This window comes from Psittacula echo, assembly GCF_963264785.1.
Source record: "Psittacula echo genome assembly, chromosome: 11".
NCBI classification, from domain to species: Eukaryota; Metazoa; Chordata; class Aves; order Psittaciformes; family Psittacidae; genus Psittacula; species Psittacula echo.
Genome location: NC_137746.1, coordinates 11498886 through 11518586, shown reverse-complemented (window position 1 = coordinate 11518586; position 19701 = coordinate 11498886). Strand labels below are relative to the sequence as shown.

The 19701-nt window shown below is 44.3% G+C and overlaps 1 protein-coding gene across 1 annotated transcript; it reads right to left on the bottom strand.

Annotated features, from left to right (window-relative positions):
• Positions 1-490: 490 nt before the first annotated feature.
• Positions 491-17379, bottom strand: LOC308226116 (sulfate transporter-like). The gene is made up of 3 exons (XM_080627531.1): positions 17299-17379; positions 10526-11179; positions 491-8986 (listed from the first exon to the last, which is right to left on the bottom strand). The coding sequence occupies exons 2-3, from the start codon at positions 11165-11167 to the stop codon at positions 7481-7483; spliced, it is 2148 nt and encodes a 715-aa protein (XP_080483657.1). The 5' UTR covers positions 11168-11179; positions 17299-17379; the 3' UTR covers positions 491-7480.
• Between the last annotated feature and the right edge of the window lie 2322 nt (positions 17380-19701).

Here is a 19701-nt window from a genome sequence, read left to right as displayed (position 1 = left end):
CCCACAGGAGGGTGCTACTCACCGGCAAACAGCACATCACTGCCATCACATTGCTTATCACTTGTTATGAGACAAACTGCAGCCTGGTTGTACAGAGAACTGAAGTCAGAACAAGGTGAAATCCTGCTGCTGGCCACGTATCGTCAGTCAATGCCCCATTTACATTGCCAAGAAACTTCCATGCATGCCTATTATGTGTGTACCATACAGTGCAGGAGAACAGTGCACACAGCTGTGTATGCACTGAACCTTACAGCAGGGATTGAGCACAACTGTCAGGAGAAATGGGGACTGGGGACTCGATGCTCAAACGTGTGTGGCTTCTCTTTTTAAAATGCATAGCTGCAGCATCTCCTAAGGTAGTAAGCACACATTTGACAACAGAGAAAACAAATACAATCTTTTAATGGTGATTAAGAAATCCCAAAGATTTTACCATATTTGATAGAAAATTCTTGCTAACAAATCTTCTACAATGACAATAAGGCACGTTAGCGTTTAAAAATGACAATTGATAAGAGATCTAACAGACAGTGTAAAGGAGAGTCAACAACATGCCACGGCTGATTCTGACACCGTAGCTGATTACAGGACAAAAGATGATGATGGACAAAATATAACTCTGATCACAATCGTTTGGTCGGTGAGCACAGCACCCAACAAGGAGCTGATGGCAGCACATCTTCCCCACGCTGGACACAAGGCAAGAAGGCCTATGTCAGCCATCCAGCATGGGCTGATGCTCTCCCAGCACCCTTGATTCCACCACTGCACTGGGGGAAACATTGTACCTTGGTTTTACTGCACAAATTAGTCACGGTAAGAAGTGATGCTTTATGGATGTAACTTTTCCATGTTATTCAAATAAACCATTTTGTAAACTGGTTAGGTCAGCCGACCGATGTGATCTACTCCATTCCAGAGGTCCTGTTTGGTTAAACTGGTTCTCGAGCCTGAAAAAGCTACTCCAGGCAAAATCTGCCATTTGGTTTATTCTGAAAAACATTATGTCACAAATGTCTAAAATTACTCTGAATTTAAAATAATTTAAAAAATCATACCCCGGAACATAGCAAGACACCAGAGATGATGGTCAGGGACACCACAGGCTGATGAACTCAAAGCACCATGTGCTTTCCAGAAAACATGAGGCTTTACCTCTCCTTCACTACGTTTCAGTTGCATTTCAATTATACAGAAAATTTACTTCCTTAAGTTAAAAATGAGACCTAAAAAACTTGCCCCCAAGTCCAGCAAAATGTTTCACTTCCTATCTTCCTGTGGAGTCCTGAGATCATTTGGAAGCCGGACTAAGAGCCAAGTGCTTTCAAAGCTGGAGAGAGACAGAATTCACATACATATTTTTGGCAGTAAATGTACTCAGTGAAGATCTGGGTCTCCATCCAGCGCTGAAATATTTTGTGTATTTGCCCATTAGAGAATAGCAGTATGCCTTAGTGTATATAATCTATAGAAAATAAACCAGAGAGGTACTAATTATACTATGAATTTGTATATATATAAAAATAAAAATATTTGCCATTTTACCTAACCAGAGACCTCACTTTTAGCACTGTAATGATCTCAGAAGAAAAAGCAAGACTCAGAATTATTTCTCCTTCAGGTAGAATCTGACCGAAAGTAAAAGATCAGGTAGTTTTTCACATGAGCAGCTGATCCTACAAAGGCTTACAAACATGATAACCAAGTGCGAGTCATTCTTGGGACTTAACAAGGTCATTCACAGTGCAAAGTCTGCACTAACGATACTGTTCCTTTTATCTATGCCAGCAAAGTAGAAGTGCAAAGCTCTTCTAGTGTGGACAGCTACAGTGGAAGTCTCACAACAGTATCCTATATCAAGACTCAGCAAAGCAAAATAAGCTATGCAGATACAAAGCACCTTGTACGGCATGAGCAGCAGGCGCCTATCACAGCTTCATTAGCTTAACCATATTAGTAACAAAATGTAAATCACCTCAATCATGTAATCACCTTTCCGAAGCAACATAAGATAATGCCCTAAAATGAACTATTTGCCTAAAGAGTTTCACCCTCAGCTCAAAGGTTTTCTCTTGTTCCAGTTTCTGTGATCCTTCTCCAGACCTGCAGCTTCCTCCAGCCTAGCCATGCTCCTCACTGTGCTGGGAGGTTAAGGTCAGTGCTGACCAGCGTGCCCAGCTGCAGGGCCAGCATGGGTGTTCCTGCGCTGTTTTCAGACTGGAAACATGTGGGTGACACGTCTTCTAGTTGCTTACATGCTCTTTGCACCAGCAGCGCTGGAGATGATAGCGAGCAGCCAAAGCGTGGCGGGGAACTGCGAGCTGGCACAGCCTTTGGGTGAAAAGGTTCAGGGAACTGCACCCAAGGAGACGTGCAGTGTTGCTGGTCTTCTCAAGGGAGGTTTGGCACAGAAAGAATGGACCCCACCACATAAGACCTAGATCTAGGACCTGGCACAGGCAGAGTTCACAGCCGACCTCAGCACAAGGCTGTGGGAGGCAGCTGGGTATTGACCAACTCAAAACCATGATGTGGCAGGCAGGATGCTTTCCTGCCCACAGTACCTCACCTCTGCACTTCAGATGCATCAGTAACAGACTTTTATATCTCTTTCAGAAGGAAGTGGAGACATACGTACCTTATATATACCTTATATATGTAGCTCAGGACAGTGACTCACACAGCAGCACTGAGCAGGAACTAGGTCCTGTGTTATTATTACACTTGTTACAAAGGCGCATAGCTGCTTAGCACAGTGCCGCAGGAGCCCCATAATAAAGACATCTCCAGGTTATCCATCCTTTCTGGGCAGCAACGTTACTCTTTCAGCTACACAAACCCTCACACAGCCCCACACCAGGCTGAGGCTCCAATGTGCTCATGGGGGGAAAGAAACAGCAGTGCTCCCCTGCCAGCTGCCCATAGCCCCCTTTCTCCCATTCCCAGCATGTGGGGAACTGGTAGGGGTTTGGGGTTGGTTTACACACTGTCTTCAGGAGCTTTATCCTCATCAAAAGATCTGGCAGGTCACATGTAACAGCAATATACACAAAGGCAATGATTCTTCTATTTACTGTTGATTATATGCAAAGTCTTACAGCAAAACACAGAAAGAAGTGTCAAGAGGGTGGAGGTGGGTCTCACACTGAATTCGGGAGGAGCAGATGGAGCTGCAATGGCTTACAAGGAAATCAGGATCACTAAATCACACAAGACTAAGGTTAGCGATGTCATTATAAATCCAAAACTAAGCACCACGTGTCCCACTGCAGTACCTCTTCCTGGTTTATGAATTGACTGAAAATTGTTTCCATGTCAAAACATTCACACAAGTGAAACATTTGTTAGCGCAACTGCCACAGGAGGAGGAACTGAGCCCACTATAGCAGCAATAACCGTAAAAATAGAGCCTGACATTTAGCAGGAGACTAATAGACATTTCTCAGGAGTCTTTAGTATAGCTGGGACTGTGAGCGTTAATTTCCATAATGCTGTGTTGTTGTCATTAATGAATGTGCTTATGGTCTCTTAATTCTTCATTTAGACTGATAATTGCTGATTAGAATGTTTGGGAATGGAGATTAACTGATTTACACCATCTCCCACTCTGGCCTTGGGTTCTGAAGGTTGTACCTGGGATGAACATTCCTATTGCTGACAGATACATAAACCCAAACACAATCATTCCAAGATTCCCTCTTTCTACAGATTACAAATTACACTGAGAGGCAGGGATAAGAGAAGGTGTAGAAGGCAGTGGGTGCGGCAGATTTCCCCTTATAAAATCTGGTATATGTTTTCCACTGTTCATTCAAAACAGTAGAAGGCAGAAGAACCCAAGTACCACAAAAGCGTAACTGGATATATATAGCTGCTGCATCCATCATACAGCAGCAAAAGTGTGTGTATCCACATATATACATACATACACCTATATATGTGTATGTGTATATACACAAAATTCCTTTATAAAATGAATTCTTGAGGGCAACCGTTTTTAATCAGTGGTCCCTAATTCTTAAATTTGAAATTGGATTACTTCTAAAGGGTCCATAAACATATACAAGCAAAACATGCTTCTTGCCAGTAGACTTAAATCAGTTTCATGTCTCTGTTAAAAATTATTCTATGCCTAAAAGAAAACTGGCAGAAACCCCACTGTTGTAAGAAATTCCAGCCATGATAAACTCTAATCTTCAGTTAATTCCAAAGGACTCTCTATTATACCAAACTCTCTGGAAAATGGCATCTATTTCTGTTCCTTTTTAAGCAGAGCTCTATGCATTAATACAGTCTTATTAATACTATGACCTCTGGATGTTATCTTTAAGAACATTAAAAGTTGTTCTTTTGGTTGGCAGGCTGCTTTTGCTGTTGCATTTTAATACGGCTTCTTGTGTTTTGCTTAAAACGGAATTTGGACGCTGTGTTGCCAGTCACGCTGCAGAAACAGCACTGAAGCCAAATACAGTAAATCACTTCAGCATATCTTCCAGCTGTAATCTAAATTAATTATTTGAAAATCAATTTATGGCTATTTTATTGTGCTTTTATGCAGATACCCAGCAGCTACAAATATGCATCCTGCTAGCTGTGTAAAGTGCTTACTTCTTGGAAGCAACACTGCTATTCCTCTCTTCCCGACACAGGTGGAAATGGATTTGAAAGAACATCTTTCAGTAAATAATTACTGTTTTTCCCTTTCTCAGAATTTGGCTACACAAATCTGTGCATGGTCACAGATCAAAATATCCCCACCTGGGCAGCATGAAAAGAGTACAGGAGAGAGGAATTGTGAGTGTAAAGGATCAGCCAGAGCCATTTCTACTTTACTTCTATCCCACCCGTGACTGACCTGCCTCAAAGGAAGTCTCCTGGCCAGCTGCTTATTTCTCCTCTCCCTCTCAGTTGCCCATGGCTGTGAGGCAAAGGGGGGAGAACACGTAGCTGCAGGTAGGCAGGAACATGCAATAACAGCATACACTGCTTATTGCTGGCTGTGCTGTAATTTTTCATCAGGGCTTTGAGAAGATGTTCTGCTCTCTGGCACCGTTCTGCTCTCTTGAAAAACGTTAGTTGAAAAAAATCAGTGTCTAAAACTGGCAGAGGCTTTTGTTCACAGCTCTAAAGATGCTTCCTGGTAACGTGAACAAACTATGCCAAAAAGGGGCTCCCCCAGCTCACAGCACTGCCTCCAGCTGAATGCACATGCACAGGTCTACACAGCTCCCCCGCCACCAGCCAGCACAGTGCCAAAGCAGCCATGGCGCCAAACCCGTCCCAAGCCAGCACCCGGCTGTGGGAGCTGCTGTGGTTGTGCCAGCTCTCTCAACACCAACTCAGGGGCTCTGAATGGGAACTCAATGGAAAACATGTATGGTGAGGAATTAAAACATAATTCCCATCCTGAGCTCACTCTACATAGGCGTTAACTCCACTCACTGCTTTTATGTGGCTTAGGCTAATCCACTCTTGTAATACCAATTCAGTCATTACAATTATCCAAACCACATAAAGGATTCTTAGCCTAGAAGAAAAAAGTTCATGGAGGAGATCACTGCAGAAAATAAAAACATTCAGCAGTAGCTATTTGGGATTCTCCTCCTTGCATACACACGCCTTAAGGTTGAGAAAGAACAATATTTGTGTGCTTTGAATACTGCCGAACCTTAAGCATTTTCTCTCTGATACTTGGGAGATTTGTTTCCTTAACATTGCCAGTTCTCAAACACATGAAGCACAGATCTCAGCCACATACTCCTTTTCAATGTATGCAACAGCCACCTACCACCTCTCCCTGTATTGCTATACACTGCTGTGATGTCCTACGAAACTGTACTAACTTCAGTAACATACAGAGGCTGCCAGATCCTGGGACTCATCTTTCTATCTAATCCTTGAGGTCCCAGCTCCAAGAGTGAAGTGGTATGTCACAGACATACCAACTTCCATAGAAAGAACAGTTACTGCTCCTATCTGAGGAAATAAACTCAAAATATATTTCTATTTAGAAAACAGTTCATAATTCACATGGCATTTTATTCCTTTTCAACTCCTGACTCATTCTTGAATGATTAAGGATGAGAATACTGTATTTATAGAGCAACTTTTCCCCTTCAAAAAGCTGTGAAGAACCTGGGAGAAACCATCATCTTCAAAGGATGTACAGTGCACTACATACAGCTGGAACTCAGTGTAAGATGTTAATCTCTCAATTCTGCTTTCATAGTTGTAGTATTGGTGTAAGAAAAGAGAACTTCTTTCTAACCAGCTTTTGTGTTTTAGAACAAAGAACAGGTACTGTTCACTGTTCTGCATAATTTAAAGCCAAAGTACAAAGGTTTATTTACACTAATGTTCAGCACAGAATTTCTCTGTCTCCTTTTCTAATGGCTGTACTTCTTGGTCTGTCCATCCCCATTATACAAAGCCCATGACAGAGCATGAGTAAAGGGGCTATGGTCAATCAAACCTGCATTCACACATGAAATCTGTACGACATTGACAAAATTGGACAGATGTTGGATATCTATTTGGCCCTTTACATTTTTGTGCCTGTGATCCTGTCTGCCTGGCATATAAAACTAACTAAAAGGGACTGGTTTCTATTGAAACTCAAGAATTAGGCATTTTCCATATCTAATGCCCACAATTCTAAGAGCTTCTAAATCTTAGGAAAACAAATGCCTGATCATAAGCATGAAACAGATTTCTAAACAGTCACCTCTGAATAAAAACATTAAAAAGTTGAAGCTGAAGGGGCAAGCCTTCATGGCATGTAAAGGCCTGTGTAGAAATGAGACAACCATGGCTTGCTGCCTGGCAGTACTAGGCTCTCAGGAGACATTGGCAAAGCCTCTGGAGGTGACAGGTTGTTAGGAGCTATTCCTTAAGAATGTTCTTCATGCACATTTGGATTTTATTTATCTATCTGTCTCAAATCCAGGGACGTTACAAAATCACCCATCAATCACTCAACAGCACAGACTAGAGCAAACAGTCCCTGTCAGTCATTCGTTAGAAAATAAAAGGGTGTGGTGATATGGAAAAGCAGTGCCTGAATGAGTGACAAGAAATGAGTTGCCTCTCATTGTTCAGTTGGACAGGGTACCCAGACTACTTCAAAATCCCATCCATAGAGACAGGGTTACAATGAAGACTTACAAGGCTTATGATCAAAACTTAGAGGGGAACCAAGACATAGTAAGCTCCAGAGAGAAGAAAAATGAGATGAATAACCATATGAAAACTCTTTAAGATTCACAGATTGACCATAATCAAGTTAAAAATTGCCTTCATTCAATACCACCTAATGAATCACTATACCCAGCAGGCAAATTTAAAGCATCAAAACAGACTCCAAAGTAATCAGTGTGTTAACAACCACTCTGCTTCTTTTTATCTGAGTGCATATATATTGCACAGATATACAGACCCACCACCATTATTTCCCCAAGCTTTGCTCCAATTTCCACAGCTAGTTCTTACAAACGCTAGTCTCACTGTGCCCGTGTGCACCCAATGCAAAGTCCACAGCCTGGTGCACACTGTGGAAGAGAAGGTGGTCTTCCCCCTCTTTAAAGAATTCTCCTCGGATGAGGGAACTCCTCACTGAAGGATTGCACTGGGCCAGAAGCACCTGGACTTCTATCTCCCTGTAGTCCTTGCAGACCTCTTTGAGCGTGCGTATTCCTGCCGTGTCCAGAAACTGTACTGCACAACAGTCAATCACTATTGTGTGAAATCCCAGAGGTTCAGAGACAAAATCCACGGAGATGCTGGTCTGGTTGCCACCAGAATCTACCTCTTTCTCTCTAAGCAATCTCTTTGCTGCCTTTTTCTTTGCTGCTTTCACCCAGACTGGGTTGACCCCTGTTTGCTTGTACAGGATGGATTTAAAGCACTCTTTGTTGATATAGTAGAGGGGTGCTTCAAAACGGAACACCACAATTCCTGGCTTGGTTTGCAAGTTCTTGTAAGCAGACAGGGATTCATACGTCTCGGACTCCGCCACCCAACCAAGCAGTGGCGCCTCTGGCCTCTGAGTTCGGAAAATGACACAGAGCATAGAGAAGCAAACACCAACCAAAAGACCAATCTCAGTACTGATGAGCGCTGAGGCTGCCATAGTAACTAGCCAGATCACTGTATCCACTCTGCTCAAATGCCACATCTTTGGCAGGTCCCTGAACTTCCGCAGGGCTCCTCTGAGGTTTACAATGGTTATGACAGCAAGGACACATTTCTGAAGGGAGTAAAACAAAGGTGCAATCACAAGGAGGACTAATAGGATTACCAAACTAGTCACCATGCCAGACATTTGTGTCCTACAGCCTGTGGACTCTTTGACAAGAGTCTTGGCAAGAGCTGCACTTGTTATAAAACAATGGAAGAAAGAGGGAACGATGTTGCAGAAGCCAATGGCATACATTTCCTGGTTGGCCTTCACAGAGTAACCATGCTTCTTGGCAAACATCTCCGAGAGGGAGACAGTGATGGCAAAGCCAATAATAGCTAAGGGAATAGCATCCAAAGCCACATTAGGAATCAGGTTCCAGTCTGGAGGACGGGGTGGCAGAAACCCAGTTGGGATGCGTCCGGCAACGCTTGAGCCATAAGTCTCTCTCAGCTTCCCAAAGTGAGATGCCAGAGTAGCTGCCACAATCACAACTAGTTCAACTGGTATTGGAGCCTTGAGCTTGGATTTGAAATGATCATTAAGCTCTTTGGTTGGGATAAGTACAAGAAAGCACAAGATGCTGGTGATGAGATCACAGATGTTGGTCTTGTGTATGTTTCTGAAGATGTTTATCCATGTGGTTATGAGGGAGCCGATGCCACTGCTCCTTGGAATGTTTAGACCCAGGAGATACTTGGCTTGTGAGGTCAGGATGGTGAAGGAGGCACCCGTGACAAATCCACTCAGCAATGAATCGGAGAGGTACACTGAGACGAAGCCCACTTGAAAGAAACCCATGGCCACCTGAAAGGAATCAATCACACACAATAGATTAAGATGCTGATCTTGAACATGTCATCACTGTGGGGCTCGGGAGCCCACTCTGGAGCACAGCCCTGGAGCACAAGGCATGGTCTAAGGATGAAGAAAACAGACTCCAGCATTCAGCTGCTCCTCAATGAAATGGATTTCTAACACAGAGCAGGCTTTCTGGGGGGTCTTCATGCCCTGAGCCTGTGTTTATTGTCTGCTCATCAGTTTGGTTGTAACTTCTTGTTACCCTAGCAGCCAAGAAAGCAAGCCTGGGGTGGGGAGGGAAGCATTTGAAATTCTGGCTACCTTTGCCATTTCTCTCTGAAGTTCTTCTGAGCTTTGTGAACTCTGCAAAGATCCAAAACCTTTTTGGTTGTCTTTGACTTACACTGGAGCTTCACAACCTGCAATGAAAATACAGACTGTGGCATAACAGCTGTCCTTTGCACTGCATAAAGTTTGGTGCATCTGACATGGGAAGTATGAGCTGCAAACTCTTGTGATGCAGATTAGACAATTTTTTTAAGTGCCTTGTCATTAATTTTTATTAATGCTAGTTGAAAGGACAGCAAGTAGAATATGCCTAACATTTGGGTAATCTGACTCCTTCACATAAAGAAACTTAATTGTACTTGCAATTGCAAAGAATATTACACACAATTCACAACTCCAAAACTGTATCCATCCTACAGTGACGAAACACAGAATCCACTGTACCCCAGGGGTCCCAGAATACTGCTGAAATTACTCAACTCTTAACAAGTAACACAAGAAAGAGTCCCAGACTGTGTCCAATACAAGTGTCACATGTATGCTTGCTTTCCCACCTATGTACAGTTTGATGAGCTCTCACCCTGGAGGGCACCGTAAGAACAAACGTATTGAATTCTAGGACTAAGTAGAGACAGAATGGTAAAATATTGATGAATAACATTTTAATATGGTAATAATTGAAAGTTCTATTTCAAATATATTTTATCATCTCAATAGTATCCTTTTCATACTGTATATTCAGTATTGTTTTGCTTTGAACAGACAAACAGCAAAGTTTTACAGACACAAAGACAAATACAAATCAATTGGAGAATTCTCTTAATGTCTAGGAAAATCATTTACTGTCCAGATTATTTTTTGATAAAAGGCAAATAATTGGAGTATGGAATGAGAAGCTGACACACCACATTTGGGCCCAATGAAATGGAGGTTTATGCTATAAGCCAGAGAAAAAAAAACAGCTTCAAGTCAGAGTGAGGAAGGTAGTGAGTTACTAGGTGCGAGCAGCACACGGTTATGTGCAAGTCCTTACAGTCCCCAACAGAGTAGCAATACAAGCACAAAATGCTATTAAAAAAGGAGAGGACACAGGAGTTTCTTGCACAACAGTAACTGTAGATCTCCATTGCTCCTTGTGTCCACTCCCCTGGGATGCAGATTAAGGAAACATGCAAGCCCAGCAGTCTGTTCATGTGGCAATGACCTAAAGAATTAAAACTATTTCCACAGAATACCTGTTTGTCCACCTCCTCTTACCTGATAAACTCCAGCTATGAAGGTCATAGTGGCTCCCACTGTAATTGCATAGCAGCTTTTATCACAGAGCAGCTCCTGTGACGTCCGATTCACAGGAGAACTGGTGGTGTTTGCATATGCTGCTGTAGCTGTGAGGCCACTGAGCACAGCTGGCTCTGCATCATAGCCAGCTCTCTGTATCTCACGATCCACCACTTGTCCCACCATCAGGCAAATCACACCGAAGATGCCAACTGAGATGTGGCGGGAGGTTCCAAATATGAAATAAATAATGCCAGCAAAAAAAGATGTATAAAGGCCATAAATAGGCTCCTGCCCAGCCAAGAGAGAATAAGCAATTGACTGTGGGACTAGTAAGACCCCCACAATCACACCAGACATTATGTCTCCCAGTAGGTACTCTCTCAGTTTGTATTTAGGAAGCCACTGCAAGACGGGAAAGAAACTTAAAACAAAGTCTTTAACTCTGGCTGGAGTGCAGCTGCAAGTTTTCTTTGCTTGCTTAACCACCAAAGCCTTCATGCTCTTCTTCTTCTCTTGGGGTTCCAAGAACATTCCATGATGGAAACCACTTTTACGATTGTCTCCTTCTGGCATTTCAGTCACTGAATGGATGCTGTTGAATTCTGCCATTGCTGTCATCTCAAGGACTCCCTAAAAACATAAAGAAGGATCGTTTTCATTAAACCATAAATGAATGTGCTACATGAGACTCTTTAATAGAGTGAATACAGTCTTTATGAAAAGAGTGGGCTACAAGTCTTAGTTCAGCACAGAGAAAGCAATTTCCAAGCAAACTTGTGAAGAGCCTCCCCATTATATCCCTGTTAAGCAAGCAATCACCTTCCCTAGGAGAGAAGCTGATATCCCATAGAATAAGCTGGCAATGTTGTGAAATGGAAAAGAATGCATCAGCACTGTTTCTCTGGGAAGCTTCCTTGATAAAATCAGTACCTGCAACCTGTTCTACATGAAGATACAGGGTTCATTATAGTCCAAAAGTTACTTCAATTCAGTTGCTGAAAATTACCTATGATTAGTATATTTCTAGCACTGCACAGCTTGGTCTAAATCTCATTTACATGTATTTTAAAATGCAGTGATTACACCTGTCAAATATTGTAAAGATTTGTTATCCAAGAAGATGCAATCTATGCAATCTTTACACAGTTGCTTTATTTCAGGCAACAACATTGCAAAGAATGCTCTTCACACTTCTTAAAAGCTGGCTTTCAAGTAAATTACATCTGGACAAAACAACACATACAAGTGGAAATCATATTAATGCTCTAGTATTTGATATAATCACAAGGTAATTACACCAAAGCACATTTAATACTCAAAACATATTGCCTCATTGTGAAAGAGCAAAGTCTTAACAAAACAAGCCCTAATGAAACTTGGTGATACCAACAGAGATTGCCAGCATTCAGACAGCACTCCCAGTTCCCAGACAGCATCCAGAATCATCCAGAAAACTCTCTTTCAGCCGCAATACCTGCTACTACTTGTACATTGAAGGCAGTAAAACTCAGCCAGAAACCCATTCACCTGGTGCTACAGTGGAGGTCAAGGCCAGAGACAGCAGCAAAACCCTGAAGTCTAACTCCCAGGTTTGCCTTGCCAATACTGCCTCGCAGCCCAAGAGTGCTAATAAACAACCTACCCCTCCTGTGCTGATTACACCTTCTTTGTGCAGTGCAAACATCAGCCAAATTAATGTTCTAAGCAATGTTTACCACCTAATTACCAAATCAGTACTGGAGCTAGCAGTGCTGAGGATGCCACAGCTTAAAATTGGTTCACTTAATCAACATTTCACAAGTAGCTATAGAACATTCACAGCTACTATCATTTCAGGGCAAGTCTCACAAAAGCATGAGAGGAGAATGAGAGAAGTGAGTTTAAGCATGACACTTATCTATCAGTTTCTCCTGCAGTCAGCCCATTACAAGGCACTGATCCTACAGCTATGTAGAGAGGAAATGCCTTCTCTTAGACCTCAGTTTAGCTGGCTGGAGAGTACAATTTTCATTCTCTCCTTCCAGGTCTCATGCTGTCAAATCCAAAGTGCCCTGCATCAGCCTTCCATGATGGTTTACACACAGCCATGCCTCCAGCAGTCTTCTGGCTCAAACAGAGATTAATTACCTACAGCTTTTTTGGCTATAAAGACAATATCAACCCAAGTTCTTACTGTCTTGAAACAACCTAAGCAAACGATCCTAACCATATCAAAGAATGCACACCAGAGCAGAAGCAGCTGCAATACTTAACATTTAGACTGGCTTCTCTTTCCAGATAAAAATATTCAGAGATTTCTAGAACAGCCTTCTAAACATTAAGCAATTCAAACCCAAAAAACCAACTCTTCCACCTTACACTGTCACATACTTCTCACTAGAGCTACCAGGTCACAGTGTGCAGACAGCTATCTAAAGTCAACACACAGCATTGATGCTGTTAGACAGGCAACAGAAAATACCAGAGGCATTTTATCTGCTGCTGCAGACTGGGACTCCCAAATGGTGTTTTTATTCACTTCAGATATAGAGACAGCAAGTGACTCTCTGGTGGGTAAGTTCCTGCACCCTTACAAATAACCGAACACAGCTCACTCTGCTAGCCTGCTGCTGGACTGCACTGAAAAGGAGCTGTGCTTTGCACAGAGACCTCCCTGGCTCCAAACTGTGAATAGCACAATGTCATCAGCAGGGATGGATTTTCTGTGTAAGAAAGGCTGTATGCCTTCCTGGTATGATATCAGAACCTGCACAACTCACGAGGCAGGCTGAACAGCACTACCAGGCCTCATGCTCTGTGCAAGATACTTGATTAAATGCCCACCTCTCATCTTCCACATCTGGTAGTGCATCAGTGCTTTCCTCCAGCTCTTGCCCTGTTCCATACTCCCATATCTCCAACTCCATGCCTAATTCATCTGAACCACATGCATGGGGTCTGCAGGGTGGTCGGCAAACCAGAAAGCTGAAAATAGCTTTAAGCACAACAACTGCAGAGAACATTCCTCTTTGTGGATGCTGTTCTGAGCACGGGCCAACGAGCTGCTTTAAGGAAAGTCACGCTCCAAAAATAAAGGTTTAATGCTTTACTGGGTTAGGTGAGATCTAAGTGAATGATTCCATAGTTTGAACTCAAGTCCTGCTTCTGGTATCTGTGGTCTTCCTTTCATCTTGCCCCTTACAACCTGGAGAACCAACAGCTCTGGATTCAAGGATAAGTTTATCCAGAACGCCAAAAAAATACACATTTTTAGGGCTAAATTTTCTCATGCATTTATGTCTCTGTATCTGTTCTTGTTAGACAAGTCAATCACCTAGTACAACAGATGGTAAGAGAAGAAAGCTTTAGTTTTGCCCGACTGCTTTCTTCATTATTCCAAACTATAATATTGCAGCCTTACATACAGAATTACTGGATCACATACCTGCAGACACCTTATAAATGATGAATGTCCCTTGGCTAATGCCTTCTGATTCAGTACCTTTAATGTGTTTTAGAATAACTATGGGCTCAAAGAGCCATATGAAGAATTAACATCTGAGAGGAAACCTCAGGTGAAGGTTGGACTTAATTTTAGAGGTCTTTTCCAACCTCGCTTATTCTATGAAATATGTAGTGCAAGAAAATACCAAGATCCCACAGGAAATTCATACGGAAGAGAACCCATCCCTACCTTCTAGGTTACTAATCTCACTCCCCTGTATGTAATTGCAGGGATTATTTATAGCACTTACAAGAAAAAGCAAATACAACACAGAGTAAATAAAGTGAACATAGTGAATGAAAGCACATGTCTGCACTACTCTGCATAAGCACAGTCTGTAGCTGTCTTCACTCAAGCAGTTTTATTCATTTCACAAGCACAGAGTTACAAATCAAAAAGCTTTTCACTCAAAGTTCAGCAAATCAATACTGTAAAGGCTGAGGGAAAAACTCACCCCAGGCTACTTCTTGGGTAGCTGTCGTGGTTTAAGCCTGCTGAACCCAGGACAGTAGCAAATTGCTTGAATGAGTTTGTTTTCTAACATCTTAATAATGGAAATCCTGATTCCCCTATCCCTCACCCAGGACTTGTAGACAGCTCACTCAAACATAGGATTTTTTTCTTATCGTGTCAGGGAACTCCAACACAAACCCCAGACAGTTCAGTTCAGTTCTGGGCAGTGCTGTAAAACATCTGCATATACCCAGTTCTTCCTCAGTCATGTCTAGACAGCAGAGAAATGTTCTAAGTAAAATTCTTCTTGGCTACTAAACTCTGAGCATACACTGGATCTTTGACCTGCATGACAACTTTCTCTTTGTGGCATGAAAAGGGCCTTTCATCACACTGCCTCTTGCAACGGCGGGACACTGGGAAATGACACCATTTCCAACACCCGTTTCATCCTGAGAGCGTTGCTCTGAATTACTTCTGTAACTGCTTAGCCCAAGCTTGCTGAGTAAAACTGGGTTTTGCTCTTGCCCAAAAACTCCAAACAAACACCCTTTGGTTCAGTACACTGAAGGAGATTCTGTATATTTAAGTTGGAAAGGCAGCTACTCTGTTTTTCATTTTCAAAGATGCTATTTATATGTAACTAATTTGTATGCCTAGAATGCACTTTTATAAGCTTCTTTTGGCCTGAGTAAGATCTTCCAGGGGTGTCCGATTGCCACAAAGCTTTATTTAAGACATAACGTAAAAGACTACAACACAGAACTGAAGAAAATTTCCAGTACCTCTCTCTTATCAAGTGACTACCATAAAATACAGATATGGTGAGGTACTGCATTCTTGGTATCTGATGACTTTTGACTACTTACGGATCCCATCTGGCCCTTTCTTACTGACATCATGACGCAGTAGAGGCGAGCTAGCATCTGCCTTTGAGAAAACACTATCTGGAGCAAACGGCTTTGCTGGCTCAGACTTCTCCATCTCAGCTCACATTCACCTTGACAGCAAGAAAACAATAGATTGTGAATCTCACTCACCTGCTGAAATAACGTATTATGAGCTTAAACTTAAGATGTGAGCATTTAAGAGTAGAAACTAAATCAAGAGTGTTCTTTCCATAACACTGATCACGGTTTGCCAGATTGCTTTTCCAAATTTCATGTGCATGAATCCTCTCTGTATGTGACCACCACCCACTTCCCAGAAAAGGGAAGCTGCATGTATTTTTAAGCATGCATTTAAAAACTAATGAGCAAGCATGTAATCTAGAGAGACATGAATAATTCTGGAAGAGATGTAAAGGAGAAGCAGGTGAATCTGAAATCCAAGTTCCACATACGGACTACCTCTGGGTCCTCGGGAAATCTCACCCGATGAGTATGAAAGGAAAGCGTATCACAGCATTCTGGTAACTAAATCTTCGCTGCTATTCTTGCTGAACAACAGCCTTTTCCAAATAATCTCTTAACCACTGTGGAGCAACAAGGAAACTCAATACTGCCACGAGAACACTGGGATAGGCACTGGAATAACACTGATGTACCCTGGAAGAAAACTCAGGTTTATGACAAAACCCTTAATATCCTCCAACAAAACATCCAAGCTACAAACATGTATCTCAACAAGAGACTTTAAATCATATAAACACCAAGAACCATAAAACACAGACCACACCACATTTAAGCAACACACTGGGCACAGAGCTACCCTACTGTCGGCACAATAATCACCAGCCATTAACTCAAGCGGGAAAACCTACAAAGCCAAGCAATAAAACTTTGCTTGTGTGAAATATCCAATCTCCTACATCAAGCTCGGCTCTCTTGAGCAGCAGCAAAGCCACTCACCAGCCTCACACCGCCACCAGCCTGTTCGGGAAGGTCCTGTGGAAGTCACCAGCCCCACTCGCAGCCAGTTCTCCCTGGGAAGTCACCTCACCTGCCTGAAAGAGGCTGCACATCGAGCCTGACGGATACAATGTCCTGTCCAAGGCGGATGCCTCTGGAAGACAGCCGGGTGCCGCCTCGCACAGCACACCAGCAGCTCCCAACCGAACCCACTCTGCTATAGAGTTTGCGAAGTCTCATTTTCAGCAAGTCATTTCCAAGCCAGGCCACTCCTCCCGCCCTTACCGTTAGCTACCCAAGGTAAAACACTGAGGAGCTTTGTTCGGGCTGCCCCAGGGGTGCCTTCCGGGGCAGCGGCTGCCAGCCCTCACCACGCCACGCTGGCAGCGGCGAGGGGAGCAGCGCTGGCACTGGCAGAGGGTTGTGCGGGAGACCCGTCCGGCTCAGCCATGCACAGGGCTTGCACTGGAGAAGAGAGCGCTTAAAAACGTGGGGTTTTAAACATTAAAATCTGCAAGAAGGAATCCACGCGCTTTTGATACTCCTGGAGTTCTTTCGTTTGGGGGTTGTTTTGCCTGGGAGCCTGTGTATCACTTTGGAAGTTTGCAGGACAGTGAAAGGGAAGCTTTAACACAACATTCGGTTTCATCCTCTCGGTCTCAACATCACTTCCTTCGCACGCAGCGGCGCCGCGGGCTGACACCCCCACCCCTGCAGGGAAAACTCCCCTCCCGGCTCCGGCTTTCATTGCCATTTCCCTCTGTCTATGCCACCGCCGGGCGAGCTGCTCCGTAAAGCGCGGTCCGAGCGGAACCCCCCCCGGGGAGCCGAGCCGGGCCGGGCCCGCACCAAGACCCCACCGCCGCGCCCCCGCCATCCGCGCCCCTGCCCGGCCGGGCCGTTGCCCCACACCGGCCCGCACCCGCCCCGCCGGCCTCCCTCGCTTCACAGCGCCCACTCACTGCGGGGCCGCCGGCGGCTCCGGGCAGACCTCAGGCAGGCGGGCGGGACTCCCCGACCTACCGACCGGCAGCAGTGCCTGCCGGCACCGCCCCAGCCCTGCCTCTCGCCCGCCTCCCCGTGAGGCACCGGGAAGGGCCGAGCAGGCCCCGCCGCACCCCTCACTACCTGGGGCGGGTCCGGAGACCGCAGGAGGCCCGGAGCAGGCCCAGCGCAGCAGGCAGGGGCAGACCTCTCAGGCCGCTGCCCAGCGTCACTTTTTATCTTGTAATTAATATCAAGTGTGTTCTGAATTACGAGCGGGCTGAGGAAGGCTGGAGCTGAGGGTGCCTCACTGGTCCTGCTCCCTGCCCCACAAAACAACCACCTGGAATGAAAAAACAGAGGAACTCCAGTGAAAAAACCGTGGTTCAGTTCATTAAGCTGTTGACACTCTTCTAAGTTGAAAGATGAAGTATGTGGTGGTAACTGGAGGTAAAATGAGCTTAAACTGACACAGATAGGGAAACCATAACAATTTCTGGAAAATTGTCCAATTTCCCTTTGGGGAACCACTAGCATTCTTTTAAAACGAGCCTTTTAAAGTCCCGTTGTGTTACTTGCTCCGGTGTCTGGATCTATCTGGGAGTACTCCCAACTGGGAAGGCCAGAGGAACTTGGACAATGCTGGCATTGAAAACACCAGGCTTTTGTTCAGTCCTCTCCTTTTATCTCTGCACTGGAGGTTCAAGGTCAGAGGGGCCCTGCCCAGCCTCTCCTGCCGGTCCGGTCCTTCGGCACTTGCACGGCAAAGCAGACATTCTCTGAAATCGAATATTGCCTAATATTTGCATTTCAGGTAGAACCCTGAGCTGCCAAAAAGCCCATTAATACATGGGCAGAGAAAGCCAGACCAACTTTGAGCCTGCAGAATTCCTGCTCGTTCTTCCGGTGTCAGACAAGTGCCATAAATCTTGCTGTAGAAATACGTAATATTTCCAGTTGTAGGCAAACACGTACCCCCTCCACAAGTGTTTAACCCGTGGTAAGTAGCACAGGCAAGTTGCAAAGGAAGTAAAAGAGCTCACTCGCTGTCCCCTGGTTACCCAGCACCAGTGGCTCTGACTTCCCAGTCCTCTTAGAGACTTCCGCATGAGTTTTAACTGAGTTTTAAGTGCATGGTGACTCAAAGACTACCAGAGCGAATCCTTGTGAGGAGTGAGATCTGTGTCGAAAGCATTAAGAGGAGCCTTCTGTGTAGGGACCTTGCACAAATCTGATAAAAACCCTCAAAACTGAGCAACGAGTGTCACAGCATTTTCATTGTTCTAGAGGCACTGGCCGTGGAAAAACCTGGATCATCAAATACCTCATATCTTCATGGAACAAAAGGGGAAATAATATCTTCTTGGAGCACAAGTAACATGATATTAAAAAATTTCCCAAGCACTAATTTTTCAGAATCACTGCTATTATTTTTTTCTTTCACTGCTATTGTTATTTTTAATTTTTACTGTATGCTGTTTTTTTAAAAAGGGGGAAAAAATACACGTAAATATTTAAGATAACTCTGTCATTTAACTTCAACTGCTTTCCTCTTCTTGATGTACATTACGTTTTGTGGTTAATGTATTTCTGCACTGAGGGGACCTTTGGCCTTGGAGAAATGTGCCTCTGGGGTTCCTCATGCTCCAGAATCTCGTGCCAAGGAACGGCGAGCTGGGGCTTGCTGACACACAAACACATGTGCCATCTGCCTGTCCCACTCAGTCTGCCTGTCAGACCTGCTGCTCCGTTCTCCACATTGCCCCGTTACCTTTAGAACAGCAACTCCGCAGAGGCCATTTCATCAGAATACAAAATAATTGTGGAAAAATGCTCCGTTTTGTTCCCCTGGGCACATACTCCTGTGCATCCCAGCTCCTCGCAGCCAGGGATTCCCTCCTGCCTCGCCTCTTACCCAGCAGTTCTCGTACAGCCCCACTGTGCCCTGGTCCTCCAGCAGAGAGCTCTAGGGGCTGCGCAGGACAGCGTTATCATCGCCCTCTGCTCCATCAATAAAACCCCTCTGCAATGGCTCTTCTCAGTCCTTCCCAGGCTTCCAGCTCTGCTTCATCTCGCAGCAGATAAAGGCATTTCCCCCAGCTCTCAGCTGGTTTATGCCATGTGGCTCCCAGCCTTTTGTGAGGAGCCTCCTGCTTTCAGTCATGTCCTCCTACTCCCTCCCTGCCCACTGCCTCAGTCCTGCCAGCTCCATGGTAGGACAAATGGGCTATGCTGAAAGCAGTTAAACACGTGTTCTTTTCCGTCCTTGTCCTTCCCTCCTTGTGCAGCTTGCCATGCCCTGAGATTTGGGTCTGCATTTGCAAAGTGTTGCATGAGGTTTGGAGATGGAGAAGATGGGAACTGCCTAGCTTGATGACTAG